Raw genomic sequence first — 22,667 nt, 5'->3', positions numbered from 1 at the left:
GCTACAGCATATCCCAAGGTAATACCACTTTAAGCTCCACATAAACTCGTAGGCAGTTTCTAACCTAAAACCTGACCGTAGGTGGTACAGTTTTTTACGATATGTTATAATAGTGCAATAAATCTGTTAGCTTAAAATCGAATCTCCGTGGCCTTTTAGAGAAATCATCATTAAATGCAGGGTCTTGTTAATGATGCCATCGAAGTGAAATTGTTTAATCTGCTAAGGGGGTGAAAGGTCACCAAATGAATTTTTTATAATACATCAACTTGACACGCAATAGGGAAAACTGTAATAGATAAAAGCAAAGGAAAAGGGCACTGTCTTCTTCTGATAGGTCAATAGCAGCCAAGAGAGTCACTCATCCACTTTCCTTTCACGATGGGGCTCCTTTTGCATTTAATATGGACACCCAATTAATACCTCAGCACCACAGACAACCTCATTTTAGGTGACTTATAGCAATTTCTCCCCCTTCCCTGAAATGAAAGTGATCACAATACATCATAGCATTGTGCGAATTAACGTTAATTGATTCAAGTTACCAAGCAATGATGGGCCACTTATATAACCTAGGCGTTATTGGGTGCTAGAAGGGATGGAGGGAAGATTAGATTCCAGTGTCCGTTGCTGTGACGACGGGAATCACCTGACGCCTTGTTAGACAGTTGTAAGGTTCTATTGCTGGCCCCAGTGGGGTCGTCAGTAAACCGGAGTGATGTCCAAACCTCATTATCCGCTGCTCCGATATTAAAGCAAAGGGATTAGCAACTTATTGCAAGCAACCTGGATTTGTCATTGTGCTGTCGTTATCCAATTTCCAACCGCTAATGTGACTGTAGCCTGCAGGCGGAAGGACCTACAGCCAAACTTTAAAAAATGGGGGAGGAAAGTTCCCTCCAATCCTCCCAGTTTAACCACTATTTCACAGCTTCCAATAGCCAGCTAGGTATGTGGAAGAATTTTTTTTTCCTTCAGTGCTTAAGGGCTAGCAAAAGAGAAAGACCAAGAAAATACAGAAATGTCTGAGTTCAGAGATCACTACTATTCACTCCAACTCTTGCTTTTTAATCTGCCAGATCTGAAATGCTTCCCCTACAGAAGAGGGGATTGTTTCTATCTGCATGGCAAACTGAGCAAACAAATAAATAAATCATCTTGATGAAGGCTAGCTCTGGGCAGTGAGGTGAGGGTGGGGCGTTTTGAGATACTTCCTCACTTCCTCTTCAGCCTTGGCCTCCTCAAAGTTACTAAGTCAGGTTCCTATAAAAGAGCCCCATGTTTTGATTAAATTTTTTAGGGTATGCCGTGAGGGAACTTAAAGTTCAGAGGAGTTTGCGAGATTCTGTACCCTGGAAGAAGAAAGCAAGTTCTCCACTCGGTTCAGTTTAACAAACAAATGTTAACCCTTCCACCATGTACAAATATTGTTTTAGGCACTATGAGATAGGCAAAGATAAATACAACACCATAACCTCGGTCCCTCAGGAATGTTCTTCCACAGAGTCCGTAAGGCAAGAATGACTTTCCTGGCTATCTTTCAGAGCTGACACATACCATTTTATTTATATTTCATAGTCCTAATGCTCCCTGTTAAACCTAGCCAAATGTCCTTAGCTGCCATCAACTCCTAAGAGAGAAAAAAATGTCTTATGATCTCATGGTTTCTTTCTGGCACCATAGCATAGTGATTCCAAACTTCACACATTACAAGCATCCAATACATGTTACTATAGGAACACTATGACCAATCAGTACCCACCATGCACTTCCTCTGTTCTTAGGTCATTAAAATGCCTCTAGAAAGCCGCCACCTATCTTGGACTGGCCAACTTCAAATTCTGATACACTCTTGAACTGGTGCACTTACTGCTGTGCTCTAATACTTGTTATTAAACTCTTATGGTTCTTTGGAATTTTTCATTTCAAACTGAGATTTGAGGAACCACAGGCATAGGTTGCACTGTGCCATGAGAATATAAAGACACAAAATAAACATGGCACATCCTCCAACAAGGTCAACTCAGAGGTCAAAACCTAAGTATTTTAGTCAGAAAATTGTTCAAAATAATATTGTATAATAAATCTAGCATGAATATCTTATCTGGGATAATGTAAATTCTGAATACATTTTTTAAGATCATACACAAATATTCAAAATTTCCTGTTTGTGATGGAGTCCCCTAGCAGTCATAGTCTAACCAGGAAAAGAGAAATCACTCAAGATCTTTCTGATGGAAGAGATTTGTTACAGGATATTGGTTGCACAGGAGTATTAGAATAGCAGAGAAGTCAAACTGGTTACATTTCACTATTTGCAACATGTATTTAATGACCACTTATGGTGCATGACACTGCTTAGGTACTCTTGGGAGTATAATAGTAAATTGAAGCCTTGACCAACGAATGAATACTATAAAGATAAAAATATACTAATTTTATGAAAAACTAGATTAATGGTTAAGCAGGTTCATATTGAATTAATGATTTCCTTGTAATAGATATAGAATAATGAGATTTAATATACCATATTCTTATTAGACAGTTGTGTAAATGTTTGTTTTCCCTATCTATTAATTTTAAAATCTCTAGATTTTCATATGAGCCATACAATTTTTTGGACATAATAACTGTTCAGTTAATGTTTGGGAAATAAAAAACATTCAAATGTAAGTTATCATGAGTCTTTATCATATTTAGCTACAACTTCACCACCCGTACACATAAATCTTAAATTGATTGTAAGGTAGTACGGTTCCGGTTCAATTTTGGAATTAGAACTACATGTGCATGTGGGTGGAAAACTACTGGATGCAGATAAGTCAACAGCAATAATGGATTAGAATTTTCCTCCTGTTTATAAGGAAGAGAGAAGGGAAAATGTAAACTGTAGAAGTAGAATCAAAGATTTAGTGGTCTGGGGCCATTTAGTATAAGAACAAGGGTCCCTAAGGGCATCACTGCAGTAACAGAGCTGTGAAATAAATGATAGCTTTAATGATGACCATGAATCATCAATAAAAATGTGAAAGGTCTACATTATTTTCCATTTAATAAGGCTGGATAATATCTACTTCTTTTTAGTTTAAGAGATGAAGTCTTTTTAAAAATGTAGTGATAAAATAAACAATTTTTAATTAAATGGAAAGTTTACTTATGCAGAGCATCTCATTTTCCCGCAAAGCCACATATATAAAATACCATTATGATAATTTTGCCATCCACCTAACTCAACAAAGCAATGAATTTGTATTGTAGTGAAAAAAAGAAATGGTGCAAAAACACTCTTTAATGGCAAAGCTGTGGTTTTGCCAGGAGGGAGGAAAGAGACAGGCTAGCAGTATGGGAATCCCTTCCCGGATGAATATTCTGCCAGTCTTGAGAAGAGCATCCTTCAGTGTTGACAGAAAGACCCTGTCCTTGCATACTCCAAATAGCTGTTTCCTAGAAAGCAGGTGCCCAAGGGGCAGGGAGAGATTGCACAAGAGAAGATGTTAAATGAGCCTGAATGTCACCAAAAGACTCATGTCACCAATTGTCTCTCCTAGTTTTCTTCTCTATTCCAAGTCAGCTTGATAAGTTGTGCCTTATACACAGTGAGGAAACTTAAAAAGCTACTAATGTGAAGGGTGCAAAAACACATAGGTGTATACCGCCACAGAGCCATGCTCACATTCCCTATAACTGTTTTTAGGGTCCAAGGTTCATGGCAACGTCAGAAACAAAGAGTTTTATGTGAGATAGCGTATTAGTTTTCTACGGCTGTGAAACAAAACTCCACACACTCAGTGGCTTAAAATATCACAAATCTATGATCTTCAGGTTGTGGGTCAAGAGTTTAGACAGGGCTTGGCTGGGGGTTCACTGCTTAAGTGGAGGCTCTCAGGAGAATCCACTTCCAAACTCATTCCAATTGTTGGTGGAATTCATTTCCTTGTGGCTGTGGAATGGAGGTCCCTGTTTCCCTGTGGGCTGTCAGCTAAGGTCCACTCTGTACTTACAAAGTGCATCTGATTTTTTTCTCATGTGGTGCCTTTCATCCTAAAAGCAGTGACACTTCAATTCCTTCTCACACTTGGAATCTCTCTGCCTTCCTCTTCTGCCACAGCAGGATAAAGCTCTCCTGTTTTAAGGGCTGTTGTGTGTAATTGTGCCACCTTGATAATCCTGGGTATTCTCTCCAACTTAAGGTCTACTGTGCCACATAACACAGTGTCTTCATAGAAATTCTATCTGATCCTATTCATAGGTTCCCAGGATTAGGGCAGCATACCTTTGGGTGGTCATTTTAGAAATTCTGCCAACCACAAATAGCTTTAGCATTTCAATAGCTAACTTCCATGAAAGATACAGATATATTTATGCTTACTATATGACAAAGGATATTATTTAGAGGTGGGTTGTTTTTATGAAGCAGGAGAAAGAGAGGGAGAAGAAGAAAAGACAGGAGGGAAAGAAACTCAAAAGAGCAAAAATCAAATTTCTACTGCCAGGATTCCAGATAAAAGGCAGAATATAAAATAAGACCCTCGTGGTTCGGAATCCCAAGTTTAAAAAGCAGAGGTTGAACATATGTTTATCTCTGTTCCCTCTACTCCACCGAAATTACTTAAAAGGAGAAAAATGAATAAAAATGGTGTAAATCAACATGGATAAAGAAGGCAGGAGAGGAGAGAACAACCAACAACAGAGGTTAACAAAGCTTTGGAAGACGGAAGACAGGTTCATGGAACTGACTTAGCCATGCAGAAGACACTTAAATCTAGATGCCTCTAGAGGAGGGTAAAGACTGGGAGAGGCCAATGTGTTGTATATTATTTGATTAAAAAAATAGCACTCCATTTCTCCCCACAAAGCAGAAAGTGGGTAGCTTTCTGAAAGCAGGTAGTACTCCCCTTGATAAGTAAATATCTGATATGGCCTCAATTTGTTGAAATGCATGTAACGCCATTAAATTAACAAGAGTGAACCTTTAAAGAACATTGTAGATGTTTCCACTGAAAGGCCTGTGTCCTCAGACTAATTTCTGCTGTCTAAAGGTCAATTCATTAGCTTGTCAATGGCTCTCCAGTGAGTTCAATGGAAGTCTGAGTTGACACTGATCAAAGTTGAAAGAAACAGGGCTGGCCCTGGGATCTGCCCCGGGCTTCAGGGTTGTTTACCGTACTGTACAATTCTTAGGACCATGGGAAAACTTGCTGGTTCTCGTTAAGTCCCTTAGGACATGGCATTTCTCATTCTGCAGAGATTTATTCAGATATACTTAAGAAGCAGCCTTTCGTTAGCTTCAGAAGCTTTTTTTTTTTTTTGCATATCTAGGAAACCTCTCTTAAAATACTAAAGAAACTGAGAGAGATGGGGACTATAACACATCCCAACAGAAAGTTGTTGCTACATGTCACCAATTGTCTGTCTGAGTTTTCTTCTCTATTCCAAGTCAGCTTGATAAGGTGCTCCTTATACAGAGTGAGGAAACTTAAAAAGCTACTAATGTGAAACTGCCGATACATGTTCAGCAGTTTCTTATCAAGTCAGAAATACATGAGTCAAAAATGAAAACATGATGGCTATGACAGATGGTGGGCAATAAAGGTGCTCTTTTCTCTGAAGCTCACGATAGGATGATATCCCACACACATATGTGTGCATACTTACACTTGTGCTGGGTCCACTCTCTTTCCTGGGTTTCCTCTGCTTTATCTCCATTGCTTCTACTCTTTGACTTTGCTCTCCTTCTAGTTAAAAGCTAAATATTCACTGAGTCTTTTTTGTTGTTGTTGTTGTTTTGGGTTTTTTTTTAATTTATTTTTTTTCTTATTAGTCATCCATTTTATACACATCAGTGTATACATGTCAATCCCAATCGAGTCTTTTTTTATATAATATAAAAATCAGTCATTTTGGAAGGATGGCCTATTAAGAAAGCTCAGTACTGTAAAATCTAAATAAAATTGAGCAAAGAACTGGCTCTATTTCTCTCTAGTCACCCATACATAGAATATGCTCATAAGAACTCGGTGGAACCTAAATGAAACTGGACTAAAGGAAAGAAAATATATTTAAATGTAAGCTAAGATACATTAGCACCATCCTTTCTCAGATTCCTGATTTTTATATTATCATGCATAATATCATAATTACATCAATAACATGGTGAAGGTTTAGTGGTTAGTAAAACTATCCAAGATATAATAGATTCTGAGCACTCATGCAACTAGGAGTATTTTTAAATTCTAAGCTAACAATCCTCAAAGCCCTTCACATCAACCAGAATCCAGAAAAAAAATTGCTTGAGTTTTCTTTCCATATCTTCCGTACATACTAGTGCCCTGTAAGGAAGAGGAACACCAAAGACAGGTAAAATATGATACATAAACATTAGCAAAGTTTTCATTTGGATATGTTGCTCTACGTATAAAAAGGCAATCAATGTATTAGTTGAATATTCCTTAAAATGTGAAGGTATGTCTTTTTGTTTTGCTTTTTATTTTATAGTGAATACCACATCCACTGGAGATGGTTGTATAGAAGTAATTAATACCCATTAAATATTAGTTGCTTATTTATTAGCACTACGACAAATACAGTGAAAAAGCAGCAAGAGAATAATCTAAAACAATATGAGCATTCTAAACTTTCACTGAGTAACACAGCTCAGAATCTAAATAATTTTTACCTATTTCAGGGACCCAACATCAACTATATCAACTCAAAACGTGCATAGGTTTGAGCTTATTTTTCCAGTGGTGATGACAAGCTTGCAGGGAATATCCATGTTTGAATCTTCTGAGTCCTCTATAGCCAAGCAGCATGCATGTGTGAAACGGTTAGTTTATACACGTTTTCTAAGCATTATGGCAATTTCATATTGTCTCTCAGTTTGCAGTATCATTTCTGGTTCTTTTGTATCTGCTAAAAATTAGAGCTTGGGACTCTAACAGTCTTGACCTTGTGACAGATGTCTTAGATGAACTTGGGCTGGACAATTCATTTCTTGGGTAATACAATGTACAAAAAAATTGAGAGTCATTTATACTTGCCTCCTCTTATTGTGTACTTCATGTACTTCTTCATTTACTAAGCTCGGGGAAATATTCAGCTAAGTTTACTTCTGAAGTGTGTAGTAAACATTGATCTGGTAAAGAACTTCAAAATACAAGCCTGTAGAGTCAGAATAGCATAGCACAAAGGATATTATGGATCCTACACAGGTCTGTGCCATAAACATAGTTGGCAGCAATTATGTTCTGCCTCACGCAATTTGACATCCTTTCAGGGCTTTATAATCCTAGGTTAAATAAAACCCAATCAGGGTCACGGCTTTAGCTTAGTAAACTCCTGGGCATCCCTCCAAAATGTTCCTAAATATAAGTCTCTTCCCCAGTCCCTACAGGCAGTATTATTAACAACACCCTGAGTACTCAAGTCTTAGCTCATAGCTCTATGGAATTGTGATAGATAGTGTTTTTGTCCCATAAGGCAAAGATCATATCTGTTTCACCTTAGCAAACCCAGAATCTAGCCCACTGCTTAAATATGCATTACATGATAAATGAATGAACAAGCATATTGAAAACAAGTTGCCTTAGAAAAATCTCTTCCTCCATGTTTTTCATTTTAAAGTACCAAAATAAAACGTCTACATCTACCCAGGAAATAGAATAACCATGAAGACTACAGATTTAATAAAGAATTTTAAAATTGAGAATTTAAGTCTATAAGTGGCTCTTGACATTTTTATTCTTATCTTAAAAAGCAGACAGGTTATGTGACTCAGTGTAAGTAGGCTGACATTTGCAATATGCATCCAAGAAATCAGCTCTCATTTAGAAGTTAGTATAATTAGTACTTACCCATAGCCGATGACTCCCTTTGACTGAGTCACTAGTAAGGCCCCAATAGTCATATTCAGAACATTCTCTAGTACTCCAGTCTGTTGAGCAGTGATAACCTGGTGAGCCAAAGTCTGTAATTTGTTACTTGATAAGGATGGAATTACTCCAGTGTTCCTTACTGCTGGAAGATCACCAATTTCAACGACCATCACTTTTGAGATAGTTTCCATAGTGGTGGGCGGTAGGACTCTATATGAGCTCATTTCCATCATGAGAAGTCTACGCTGACCAACTCTATCATGACTGGCACAAGTCACAGTTGGGCAATTGCGCTTTCTCTTTGCTCTACGGTCAGCCATGGCCTTTAAGGTTGCTTCATTACCAGGCATCTCATGAATAAACCTGATTTGGTCTTGGCTAACCTGCAAGAAGTCAGTTAGTCTTTCAAGGGTCATCATTTCCCAGTCTTTTTCTAGAACTGAAAACATCACAGTGAGGGCCAAATGAATGGAAACACCTGAGCGAATTTCAATGGGCTCCTCTCCTTGTAGGACAACATACAAGAGGTTATCCATGATGCTGAAATAGTTGGCGCCAATAGACCCATTCAGCAGTGAGGAAGTTGATTGAACCTGAGTAGGTGTAATGAATCTTTCCCCTAAGAAAACATTCGGGCTCTGGAGTTCATGGTAGAATACAGCCAAGAGGAGCTTGGAGGTACTTTTGTTCCCCAATAGAAAAAAACGCAAAACTTGAGGAGTCTGATCCACAAAGCAGACCTTGGTGATTTCCTTGGTGGGTAAAATGGAATAGAAAGCAGATACAGACCCTGAAGTGGAGCAGGGAGTATTGGCATTTACGCTACTGAAGGTGTCAACAAAACCACTAGTCACAGATACAACTGGATATAACTTTTGCATTGCCCAAGTGGCATCAGCACTGTCAAGAATTAAGATCACTTGGTCAGTCTGTTTGCAGATGTAGCCTTGTATCAGCGATCGGTATGTGCATTTCTGCTCGTCTCTAAATGTGCCTATAAAATAAAGGAAAATAAACAAGTGACGTAAGAACCACAATCTCTCAAAGATGATTTACAATCCATCACTCTCACCATCATCAGTAACCTCAGGAAACATTTACTGAATATTCAAGTGTGAGAATGCAAAAATTCTTGGGCAAAATATGGAAAGATACAGCTCTTTAATATAATTTAAATTTATATGTTACATAATATGCTATTTAAAGTTAATAATGGGCATAATAGCTAAGTGGTAAAAGAGCTGAATAAACAAAGTAATTAAGAAAAAGGAATAATCACTAAGGTCTACATAATGGAAAAAGGATAGGCGAGAAGAGGATAATGATATTTGAGTCAATGGGAAAGAGGTAGATTGAGGGGGCGGGAACAGAGATTTTATGGAGGTATATTAAAATTGAAAAGGTATATTGTAACCAGATTGTGAAATAGTTTGGATGTCAGACTATATAATTTCCTCATACTTTTTCTCTAAACACGAAGAATAAAGAAATACAACAGGCGGAGAAGAGGAAAGTAGTAATTTGGGGAGTGTTGACATTAAATAGAGCCCAAGTTGAGGATGACTGCAGCTAATGAAAACATTTAAAGAAACAGCATTATTCACTATTCCCACTATTCCTAATCTTCCTGTCTATGAACCTAGAGTACTTCCTGTTCTGAATTCAAAGGTATATGTTACCTTCCAACCAAAAAAAGTTCCTTTGACTTTAAATTAATAGTCACAAAATTGTCTTGTATTGTTTTCTACATATTTTAATTTTCCTTACTGCACGTTCATCTAAGTAGCCTAAGGACTGGAACCAAAAAAAAATCAAATTATTACTATGTAGGATGTACTACATTTGAGCATGATCTAGCCTCCTTCTGCATCCTTCCTTCCATGTAATATGAGAAGAAATCTGTGCCAAGCAAAAGTACAGTGAGGTATCACCTCACACCAGTCAGAATGGCCATCAACAAAAAGTCCACAAACAATAAATGCTGGAGAGGGTGTGGAGAAAAGGGAACCCTCCTACATTGTTGGTGGGAATGTAAATTAGTGTAGTCACTATGAAAACAGTATGGAGGCTCCTTAAAAAACTAAAAATAGATTTACCATATGATCCAGCAATCCCACTCCTGGCCATATATCCAGAGAAAACTGTAATTTGAAAAGATACATACACCCAATGTTCATAGCAGCACTATTCACAATAGCCAAGACATGGAAGCAAACTAAATGTCCATCGACAGATGAATGGATAAACATGTGGTATATATATATATATACAATGGAATACTACTTAGCCATAAAAAAGAATGAAATAATGCCATTTGCAGCAACATGGATGGACCTAGAGATTATCATACTAAGTGAAGTAAGTCAGAGAAAGTCAAATATCATATGATATCACTTATATGTGGAATCTAAAATATGATACAAATAAATTTATTTACAAAACAGAAGCAGACTCAACAGACATAGAAAACAAACTTATGGTGACCAAAGGGGAAGAGGGGAGGGAGAAGGATAAATTAGGAGTTTGGGATTCACAGATACAAACTACTATATATAAAATAGATTGCAAAAACAAGGTCCTACTGTATAGCACAGGGAACTATATTCAATATCTTGTAATAACCTATAATGAAAAAAAAAATATATGTATAACTCAATCACTTTGCTGTACATCAGAAACTAACACAACATTATAAATCAACCATACTTCAATTTAAAAAAAGAGTGTTATAGGGCACTGAGGAAAGCTGAAAGAAGAAAAAAAAAATCTGTGCCAAAGCTGCCTATGGTGCCAATAAACTTAATTACCAAAATGCTACTTCAGGAGTAGGACACACAGTTTACCTGAACCTCAAAAATAACAGCAACAAAAGGGTCAAAATTATAAGGAAAACTGTAAAATATTTCAAATGGAATGATAATGAAATTTTAGCATATCAAAACTGTGGGATGTGGCAAAAACACTGCTTTGAAGGAAACTTATGTTAAATGCTTATATTACAAAAGAAGAATTGTCTAGAAGTGATGCCTTAGGTACTCCCTTACAAATTCAGAAAAAGAGCAAAGTAAACCAAGAGTAAGTAGAAAAAAAGGAAATGATAAATGTAACAGCAAACGTCAATGAAACAGACAACAAACAAACAAACAAGAAAAAACAGAGAAAGTGAACAAAGCTAAAATTTCGTTCTTGGAAAATGTCAACCAATTGATTAACCCCTCGCTAGACTGATCAAGATATAAAGGAAGAAGACACATCACCAATTTCAGGGATGAAAGAAGGATTACTACTTCAGATCCTACAGGCAAAGATTAAGAGACTCTTACAAACAAACTTTATGCCAACAAGTTCAACAACTTCGATGAAATAGGCAGATTCCTTGAAAACTGACACAAAGCGGAAAATTCTAATTGCTCTATGTCTCTTAAATCACTTGAATTCATTAAATTAAATATGAAATTGTTAATCTAAGTAGAGATTTAATTATAAAATATTTTTTAAATGGTCACCTATACACAGTGTGTTTTTTCCCTGTGGTAATATAATATGGAAACGCTAATGTGAAATCAAGAATTATCTTCCAAAGCATGGAACCAGTATGAAGGGAATTAATTAATTGCACGATCTTAATAGCCATGGAAATTTTGCTTTGAGGCCCTGATACATCAATCGCTACTACAGGTATATCATTTTCAAATGAGATAGTAAGGTAGCCTTTCCTCATGGATTATCCTCAAATCACACTAGTTCCTCTTTTCTAAACCTACTGCTCACTCTCCTTTTTACACATTTTTTTCAGCCATGCTGATGCCATTGATGAATCATTCACATTCCATCCAGTTTTATAGATCTCTGACTTTATTCTTCTTGCTTCTCATTCAGGAGTTATAAGGTCTTTCATAGTGGCCTCTGTAGATTGCTAAATTCTTGGAACTGTACCTAAATAAAATACTTATTCTCTTAGTTGATATGATTCTCAATCATTCTCTGCTACTAACTAACTATATGTACTTTGATAAATTACATAAACACTAGGAACCAATGTCCTTAAGGTGTTATTTCTCAAGGCCTAAGGCCATATCTCATATTTAAATTACCATAGGGTTTAACATCCTACCTCAAACACAGTAGAAATTCCTTAATATGTATTAGTTGATTGACATGTAATGTCCTTTTCAAAACTCCTATTCTTCAAATAATTTTTATCTATTATTTCCAGGTGTCTAGTTATAAGATTATTATTCTATAGCTTGAATGCAGTTTAAACCAACTCATCACAAGAACAGAGTATACTACAGAAGGGCATTGTGAGAATTGCCCCTTGAATTAATGTTAATATTTGATAGTGTTCTGTGAGAGATCCAACCATTTCACATGAAACCATAAGACTGAAATTATGGCTGATTATGTTTATATGAATCTTCTGCTCTTGAATCACATAATAGATTTGTCCACACTCAAAAAAATTCTGTTATGACAAAGCATTTTTTTTCTTGGCTGATTCATTCATTCATTAAACAAGTGGAGGAAGGGAGTGAAAGGTTGGATGAGCCTATGAATGAATCAGGAGAACAATGTGTCTTCTGCAGACAGTAAATAGAATGTGCTGGTGGATTTGCTGTAATGACTGAGGCAGCAGGGATACTAAGGAAAACACACCGTATCCTTATATTCTGTAACAGTGGCATGGAAACTATCAGAGGGGTCCTCCTGATAAGACAAAACTTTCACACAGTTTTGTCAACGGGAGACTCTGACTTATTGCTTCAACAGGTCTTAGATGGCCAGAGGGGGGTCATCCCATGTTGTTGCAAATAATATATAATGGTTGCTTGGGAGAGCTTCAGATAGAGAAATATCTGACAGGAAGTCCATAGACTCATGGGAATGGTACCTGGAAGGGGTATGGGATAAAACAGGGATTAGAATGCCAAGAGGAAGACTTGACCTCACTACAAAGATACCCTCAAGCTATAAGGTTGGTGATCCTTCCTTCCTTCCCTTTTTCTTTCCTCCCTCCCTCCCTTCCTTCCTCCTTCCCTAACTTCCTTTACCTAAAACTTTCTAATAGCAAGTTTAATTATCCGTAGTTTGTAGATGGAAAAACCGACTCACAGCAATTATGATTCACACAATTACTTAGTAACAGCCATGAGGAAGAGGAGGAAGAGAAAAACATATTTTTTAACTTCTACCTGTGCTTTTGGCAAAATAAAATGGAATCCAAATAACTTCATTTGGGGATTGTATTTAGATGTGGGGTCAGCTGTGATGATTAACCCTGTGGGAAGGGTGCTGTATAGTCAGGAGTTCTCTTAACACAGTCTATTGACAGGAACTCACGGAAAGGTTTTTGGTTATTTGTCAAGTCACATATTTGGCAAGAGTCCATTTGCTTCTTTTCTATTACCATTTGGCCTTTTTAATATTTTAGCATACTTTCCCTGAAGTATAACCGTATAGCCACTAATTTAACAAAGGCAATAGACTAAAGATTATCAGCAAGTCACATTATGTAGTTTTGTAGCCAAATGTGGAATCCTGGTGTTCATAAATAAGAAACTTTACTTTTATTTCTCCAAAACTTACCAATGACTAAGAGACGGTGGTTTACTGGTATCTTACCATCAATTTTCCTATTTCACCTTCAGAGTTAATCAATTCCAGTATTTTAATTTTGATGTGAGGCAAAAATCAAGCACAGGAAAGCAATGCCCTGGGATTCCAAAGCTCCTACGTGGGTGCAGTTCTTCATTGTGGGAGAGAATTGACATTAACTCCTTAGGAGAGGGCTACGCACACCCAAACACATGTCATGTCCCCTCTCCCAGACACAGCTGGCAGCACCAACATGGACAGTCTAGCTTCCCTTCTAAATAGCGATCCATCTCTTCCTTCCCTGGGTTTCTCTTCCTCCTACCTCTCTCCATTGGAGAAGGATGTAGTTTTCAGTAATGATTCTCTTTCTCACTTTTTTTTGTCTTTTCTTTTCTGATTTCTCCAAATGGCCTTATCTGCCAGTCACAATTTTTGTGGTCTGCAATTCTGATCACTTTTAAATGAAACCCATGCTGGCTTTGGTAATCATAATGTCATTTACAATTTACCACTAAACACGTTTATTCAGTTAGTAGCACACTGGAGAAAGAGAACTCCATATGAACTCACCGTGAAAGGCCTAATCTGATTATTTCCTCATGAAAATCCAGGCAGGGGTGCTTGTAAGAGGGGCTGAGAGAAGAAGGGTGAAAAAAAAAAACAAAAAACCACCAAGGTCTGGCCACAGCTGACTTTCATAATCAATGTGAATAGATAAAGTGACCCAGCCTGTCAGGGGCAGCCACCCAGTCGCCCCAGGGCATTCCTCTCCAGAAGGCAAGAGTGGACAGGACTTAATAAATGCTGAGTGACCAGTGAGTATTGGCTTGGCCTATGCTCTTTCATTCAAGATGGACCAGTGATAAAGTCCAGAAGCTCCTCTCTAAGTGGGGGAAATTAGATGAAGCAGGTCGTATGTGTGTGTGCATGTGTGCATGTGTGCACTTGTTTCTGTGTGTACTTTAACATCCTAAAATATCCTAGACATACAATACGCTCTGTCCGCCTTTCCCTAGATTGGAAACCGTGGACCTAGAAACCAGAAAGGAGGAGCGTTAGGTACTCCTGGTAAAGGAGGAAGCAGAGGAAAAGGTGGGTGGGTATGTATGTGAATGTGTGTGAGTGTGTGTGCACTCAGGTTGCTTCCAGGGTTCTAACAATTATTAACTTTATGTCAGTATTTGTCCTTCCTGTCTTGAAATGAGGATTTTCCACTTCATTTCACATTTGGAAAGAAAATATGCCAAAGGGGTCGTCTTTGCTAGAAAAAAAAATTTAAAGAAAAGGAAAAAGAAAAAATTTCTATCCTTTATTTAGAAAAATGGATCAGAAAGAAAGAAAGAAGTATTTTAAAAATAAATGTTTTGACTCAAAGGCACATGGATTCCTTCCATCTTCCCCATTTCAACAAAAGAGAAAAATTTATGTTTGAAAATAGCAGATAGCAGATTTTGACAAAAGTATAGCAGATTTTGACAAAAACAAAATATATAATCATTCTCTTATTTTCAAGAAATGAAATCATTTACAATTCTTTTCTGTCAAACAACATTTACACCTCATTGTTTCTAATTTAACAAATATAAATGGCCACAGATCAAATAAAGTGAAGACAAGTTGAATTTATCCCCATTTATATAGGTTGTCATAGACCTTCAGGCTATGAGGAATGAAACCCCAAAATCTGTGTTCCTAAATGTACAAATGGAGTAACTGAAATCTTGCAAAGAAATATTAAAGAAAATATGTATTTAGTCATATTAGCAATAATAGAGGAAAACTATCTACCTTTTGGAATGGGGAATTCAAGCTAAAAACTAGCTGAGTCTCCTTGCATCATTCTCAGTGAGGAAGACACTGTAACAGCTGGTGGTTGGCATGGCGAAGTGACTCCCCGTGTTCAGGAGTCAAGAGAGGACAGAAATAAGCCATAATTGAAAAGAGTATAAAAAAGGAATGTACATATGTGTATAACTGAGTCACTTTGCTGTATAGCAGAAATTGGCACAACATTGTAAATCAACTATACTTCAATTTAAAAAAAATAAAATTAATAAAAAGAGAGATGTCTGAGCATGAAGACAGCTCTAAACGACAAGATACTGCAGAGGTGCGAAAGGCTCTTAATGACGAATGCACATCTAGAGGGGTAATGGGCTAACAGACTTCAGGAGCTACAGATTCTAGGATCTGTGCCCATTTTTGAGCAATCTCACCAAAGTTCTTGAACTTGAGTCTATTTTCCGTGGGAATACATATTCAAACTAATGTGAGAAAAATGGAAAACCACATAAGACCAACCATTATATGAAGCAAGGATGCCTGTAAGGCCTTCTGTGAAAGGTCCTTCTGTCCTTACTAAGTTCTCTTGGTGAATATTTTGAAATATTTGTTCCCTTTTATAAAAAGTGTTACTTTGATCAGGAGATGAAACTACGTTGAATGCAGTGGTAATGAAGATGAGGGAGAAGGTCAGATATGTATCAAATAGACCTTTCTTCTGAATCAACCATCTTTCCTTTTTCCTTTTTCAAACTAAAAAAAAAAAATCTTAATTTTGGTGATGGAAGTCCATTCAAATTAATTCTAGAGGGCTACTTTATATGATTTCACTATGTTGAAATGTCATTGTCTATATTTTGCTTGAAATAAGTGTCATAGAAAATATTTTTGCAGTTTTGTTATTTTATTTTTGGTTGTGTTGGGTCTTCAATGCTGCACGCAGTCTTTCTCTAGCTGTGGCGAGCAGGGGCTTCTCTTGTTGTGGAGCACGGGCTCTAGGCACGCGGGCTTCAGTAGTTGTGGCACTCGGGCTCTAGAGCACAGGCTCAGTAGTTGTGGCGCACGGGCCTAGCTGCTCTGTGGCATGTGGGATCTTCCTGGACCAGAGATCGAACCCATGTCCCCTGCATTGGCAGGCAGACTCCTATCCACTGAGCCACCAGGGAAGCCCAATTTTTGTTATTTTGTTGTATCATGATTTCACCTGCAAACATCTACAGGTATGGTCTCAATTATGATTTTTATTCAGTGAATACTGCTCTGAAAACAGCCATGTAAATCTAAGTTCAGGAAGCACAGTTTTGGGGGCAAGAGATCAGGTTTTCCTGTTAGAGAAACCTGCATTGCGTCCTGGCTCTGCCACCTTCCAGCTGCAAAACCACAGGCAGGTTACATAAGTATCCTCTCTCTGACTCAGGTAACTCATCTGTAAAAGTGGTTGAGAGCAGTTCCCAATCCACAGGCTGATGAACAGCATTAAATGTGATGATGCACGTGCAGAGTCAGGAACAAACACTTGCTAATATATACAAGCTGTTACATTCGCCATAATTTAAAAAGGAGTATTTTTAAAAATACTTTTTGCACTCTCCTCTTGCTTTTTTTGGCACTATCCTTATCTCCAACTAATGACATTTGCCTCGTAGGAGTCTAAAACAGCACCTGTAAGTGTTGCAAGCATTCACAATAAAGGATTTTGAAAGAGACAAGTTACAGGTGAAGAAAACACTAAAATGTGGGCATAAAATTCTGTGATTTTAGAAAATACAGGTCAGAAAGAAATACATGTATACACACATACATAGGTATGTGGGCACATGCACACACATGTGTCTCTAAGCAGGACACCTATTTTTTTCCACTAATCAAAAAATAAATTAAAACCTGCAAAATTCAAGGTGATTTCCCTTTCATCTAATCTTTACTTTTCCCTTAAATACTCATATAAGTAGAGGACTACTTTATATGATTTCATATACTCTCCACCCCATTCCACCTTTTCTCGCCACCCTCCTATTTCTTTTTTACTAGCAAACTTTGCCTGCCAGCTTTGAACAAAGTGATGTCCATGGGCTATATTAAAGGAAGGGACAGCCAACAGCCTTCTTTACAAATACAATTCGGGCACACTCTCTCCCCAGAATGATAAACTTATCCCCACTCCAGTCCTCGGCGTGAAGCTAGAGCAGTAATTCTGTCGGATGCCAAAACTGAAATGGATGTAGCCATGCCATGCCCAGCTCTGAGCTGCGGCTGTAATGAGATTTGAATGGGAAACCCCGGACACAATAAATCCGCACCATATGTGACCGTTTCCTGTGTCAGTTCCTTTCTCATAACCAGTGGAGACTTTTTTTTTCCCTCTCATGACCCCACACCACGACTCTGAAATCCTTCATGGCTGCTTATGGGCCGCAGGCTCTTTCCAGCAGTTGTATAAATAAATGACTTTGACAGCAAACATCATAACAGTTAGCAGTAATGTGTGTTCGCCACAAGTGCCTATACTGCTCAGTGGAGAAATGGCAGAGGAAACAGCTTGTTTTGTCACCTAAACAAAAGTAGTTTCATTTGACAAGTGGTGAAAGAATTAGTCAAATAAACTTGAAATCCACTGGGACTATTTTTGCCAACTCCTCCTGCTGGTGAAATGTTCCCAGCTTCTCAATGCCCATGACTCATGAGAGATAAATCCCCCCCCTTTATTCTGAGATAAGATCTGGGCTGGGAATACCAAACCTTTGGCTGATATTTTGTATTAATCTGCTTTGCAAGGCAAGACTGTCATGTATGGGAACTCAGTTACAGCAGGGGGTTTTCAAGGAGGCTTGTGGCAGACAAACCAAGGACACTTCAGGTGGGAGGTAGAAGAGGTGACAGTAATGACCCAGCTCATTGATTACCTGTTGACAGCAAACTGAAGCCTCTGAGTGCTTCCTTTTCTTTCACATTCCCTTCATTCCAGAAAGAGAAATGTCTACACCAGACAGTTGCTGAAAGAAAGGGGGTTAGCATTTTCCCTGTTATCTCCACAGTCCCAGGAAAATGAAGTTGCCTCTATTCAGTGAATCTGTGGTCAATTTAGATAAACACCAAAACAGCACAGATTTTCCTACATGACATGGATTGATTGTTTATAAGTCCTTAAATTTTGCTGCTTCTTCACTGGCGTCTCAATTCTAATCCAATTGTCCCAGCTGTGAAAGATGTCAGAGCACAGTGGTTATTCCTACAGTTGCTGGTTATTTATGGATTCTGGTGCAAACTGCGGTGGTTCAAATCTCGGTTCTGCTACTTACTCTCTGTGTGATATTAGGCAAGTAACAACTTCACTGTGCCTCAGTTTCCTCCTTTGCAAAGTGGGAAGAAAAATGGAGTGGTAACAAGCTCATAAGGCAGCTGTGACGATTAAATGTATTTTAAAAGGTTCAGAACAATGCCTGGGACATAATCAGTGGTATTATTATCATTATTATTATTCCAAACAAAGAAACTTAGACAATAGTCTCTTTAGAAACACTAGAGCTTTTCTCTATAATAGCTTGATATTGGCAGTTAATCTGAGAAATGAAATTTGAAAACATAGCACCTTCAAGTAAATTACAATTAATTTCAAGGTATAGTACAACAGTACTTTAAATAAAAATATCATCTGGACCTTGAAAGTGCTTCTTTTACATGTAGGTTATTCTCACTCTTTTTAAGTGGTCCTCCTTGTCATGGTCAAGTAACCTTTGCCTTTAGAATCTTCTCATATTCAACTGAAATATCACTGATTAGGAGGACGAAGGTTAAGGGCTATCAGCAACTAAGGGATCTTAGTTCAGGTATATGTTTTGTTCTCTGTTTTTTATCTTTTTGAAATGTAACTATTAAAATGGCTTACTGAAGTGTTTTGCTGTCTGATAATATGCAAAAAATGCCCTAAAGTTCTAGAAGGTATGGATTATAATCAATATGAGCAGATATTTCCATGTATAGAGAGCCTGCTACCTGTAAATAGATTCCTAGTGTCTCTGTTTTAACTGACAGATCCACTTGAATATACATTTCTCTATATCTAGTCAAACTCTTCCTATGGAGAAAAGTCAGATATATTAATGAGTTGAAGTGTGTAAAAATAAAGGCACTCATTAAGTTTTGCTCTTAGAGCAGTAAGTACCAATAAAACTTAAAAGAGGCGAGTCAACGGAAGGCACAGAACCACTTGACTTTATAAAACAATGGTGAACCAGGAGGGGGCGAGGTGGGATGAGGTTGGTTTGATTTGGGGAGGGAGGTAGGTTTTGCTAGAAAACCAGATACATAAAGTGACATCATCCTGTGGTACAATGGGTTTAAGTGAGACTCCATCTATAGTAAAATGAACCGAAAACCCCATCTGTCACTGCTCCCTGTGACCAGGCTGCACTGCAACATCAGGAAACTTCTCAAAAACTGGCCTGCGAGAAAATGACTTGTCCCCTAGGCAATTTCACTGTTGAGGAATGTCATCTGATACAATGCCTCTCTTGCTCCTTCCAAATCCCTTTCCAAGGTCTGCTTCCAGGGTGCATATCCTGACTCACTTTAGGATCCCCAAAGGTGAAGGCACATGGCCCCCAAGGCTGCATAAACAGAGCTGGGCAGCATCCTCTTTGACTACCCAGCCACTTCCACCTCCTGTTAAGGAGCAAATGAACACTGCACCTTGTAAAGTCTGATTTTCTGAGTTAAGGAGAAAATTGAGGGGACAGGGAAACTTTAAAAGACCTGTAGGTTTAATCAAGCATTGTGGAGCTGTGAAAATAACTGCTCAGCTATTCATCATTTTCCAGGTATGTGTGTGAACACATGTAAGGTCGGGCTTACCTTGGGAAGTTACAGGCTTGTACTTCCCCATCCTCTCGTGGTTGAGTAGAATCATTAGTTAGCCCTTAGTCATTGAGCAGAGGTACCAAGTGTCCCTTTGGGGCTATGCAACTTAAGTGAAACAGCTGGCAAACTACAGGCCATAGGCCAAATCCAGCCCACTGGCTATTGTTGTAAATAAAGTTTTATTGGAACACAGCCCATACTCATTTGTTTATGCATTGTAAACTACAGTAACCTCTGATTTTGCACTGCAGTAGCAGACTTGAGTCATTGTAACAGAAACTCTATGGCCTGTGAAGTTGAAAATATTTACTATCTGGCCCTTTATAGAATATATTTGCCAACTCCTCCTCTAAAGAGTTCCAAGTTTGTCGCTAAGACAGTGACCAGCTAAGTACAAGATGAAGGTTGATTTCTCAGACTGGGTCCCTGCCAACCAGAGATAAATAAGAAGTGTAAGCAAGAAATAAACCTTGGTGGTGTTTTTTTTGAGGTACTGAGATTTGCAGAGTGTGTGCTATGGCATCCTAATCTAGCCTACCCTGATGGATACAGCATCTTTGCTCTTCTCATATGTATCCTTTTCTCTGAACATACATAATATATCCAGCTTTAGGGAAGCGAACAAAGAGCATAAAAGGACTTTTGTTGTTGTTGTTGTTCCTCAGGAGACAGGATGAGGACATGAAATGTTTGAATTCTCAGTTAACGTTTGGCCTAGAACTTTCTAAACATAAATATTCTTTACATAATTGATCCTGATATTTGCTTCTAATACCTGAGAATCAATCTTCTCTGTTAAAGCTCCTTGAAAAACTAGTCCCCTGGATCTCTGCAAATTTACTTTCTTTGCCATAAAATTTCCTCAATATACTGCACAGAGAAGGTTATTAACGTCATTGGGGGGAAAGATTTCCATAAGCCCAGAACTGAAATGCTCGTGTCTTTCAGAATGAGTTCTTGCATTTGGGCTTTAGGAGTTTTAATATGGGTGAAAAAATGCATACAGATGGCCCAACTTGCTCATTTTGCTATATCTAGATCTTCTCCTTTGGAAGAATAAGAAAAGGTCCATTTGGGGGGCAGAAGACAACATGGTCCTTTTCAACTTCACAGAAGGACAAGTAGGGTGGACAGCCTGCTGCTCTTTGGAAGCAAGAAGTGATGGAGACACCTTGAGAGCATTGGGTTCCTGGTGTCAGACATTGAAAGGGGAGCCAAGGGGTATCTTGCCAAGAGAAGTGCTGTGATCAGATGCAGAGAGACACTGGAGTGAAATGTCAATTCCAAGTTATCTTCTTCCTATTCCTGGTAACCTTTGACAATAGACCGATCACTATGCACCTCAGTTTCTTTATCATGCATGCAAAACAATATACATGGATATTGACCTACAGTGAGATGGCATAAACGTTAATGCGCTAATGTCTAGGAAACGTGACAGGGGAAAACGGGTTGAGAGAGGAGGCAGCCACCCAAGCAATCTGCTCACCGAGGGCAATAAATAGGAGCCAGGAGGGAGAGTGGATGGGAAACATGATCAGGTTGACCAGACACTGTTCAGTCATTTGAACAAATAAGTTGTTAGGATTCTTACAAATAAGGTAACAGACCAGGGCCTTGCAGGTAAGCAACTTCCAAGTCATCTTTTAAATTCAATGTTTCCTTTTGAAAACTGGTGCAACACAATTCAGCAAGGTGAAAGTGTTTTAAGGACATTTTGGAATTCAACTTTGAGTAACAAAACATAGCTAGATTACTGAGATGCACAATTGGCACCAAATAGTCAGACAGAAAAATAGTGCAAGTGAACTTATTTACAAAACAGAAACAGACTCACAGACATAGAAAACAAACTCATGGTTACCAAAGGGGATAGTGGTGGGGGTGAAGGGGAGGGAGGGATAAATTAGGAGTTTGGGATTAACACATGCAAACTACTATATATACAATAGATAAACAACAAGGATTTACTGTACAGCACAGGGAACTATATTCAATATCTTATAATAACCTCTGATGGAAAAGAATCAGAAGAAAATAGAATATAGATATACACATATAGATATACACACATATATAGGTCTATAACCGAATCACCTTACCACACACCTGAAATTAACACAATATTGTAAATCAACTTTACTTCAATAAAAAAAAAAAACTGAAATTTTCATCTCCCTTTAAATTCTACCCTTCCACTTGTTTACCCTATCTTGGAAAAAAAAAAAATTCAGACAGAATGGCTTATTTATAGCAAAGGCTTTACACAAAATGGGAGACAAAGTAGTGGCTGGAGCTATGAAAACAGGTACTTCAAAAAAGATCTACAAATGCCAACAAACACTATATACAAGCTTAACATGAAAAGGATAACAGATTAAGCAAAACTTTAGTTATACACAACCATACATAAGATTTTTTTAACATCTTTATTGGAGTATAATTGCTTTACAATGGTGTGTTAGTTTCTGCTGTATAACAAAGTGAATCAGCTATACATGTACATATATCCCCATATCTCCCTCCCACCCTCCCTATCCCAACCTTCTAGTTGGTCGC

The 22,667-nt window shown here is 38.0% G+C and overlaps 1 protein-coding gene across 20 annotated transcripts in view; it reads right to left on the bottom strand.

Annotated features, from left to right (window-relative positions):
- Window positions 1-22,667, bottom strand: part of PKHD1 (PKHD1 ciliary IPT domain containing fibrocystin/polyductin) — a 623,301-nt gene that overhangs the window by 223,181 nt on the left and 377,453 nt on the right. For 16 of the 20 annotated variants that reach the window (XM_029242351.1, XM_029242350.1, XM_029242348.1 and 13 more), the window contains 2 exons: window positions 18,155-18,244; window positions 7,854-8,868 (listed from right to left, as the gene is read on the bottom strand). In XM_029242351.1, coding sequence (XP_029098184.1) covers window positions 7,854-8,868; window positions 18,155-18,244 — 1,105 coding nt within the window. Of the gene's footprint in view, window positions 1-7,853; window positions 8,869-18,154; window positions 18,245-22,667 lie in introns of those variants that run through there. The other 4 variants (XM_029242358.1, XM_029242361.1, XM_029242364.1 and 1 more) reach the window with 2 other exon arrangements.

The sequence above is a fragment of the Monodon monoceros genome, unplaced genomic scaffold (assembly GCF_005190385.1).
Source record: "Monodon monoceros isolate NGI ecotype Baffin Bay Population unplaced genomic scaffold, NGI_Narwhal_1 Super_Scaffold_3, whole genome shotgun sequence".
NCBI lineage: Eukaryota > Metazoa > Chordata > Mammalia > Artiodactyla > Monodontidae > Monodon > Monodon monoceros.
Note: the sequence above shows the minus strand (reverse complement) of the source record. Positions and strands in the feature narration are given on the sequence as shown.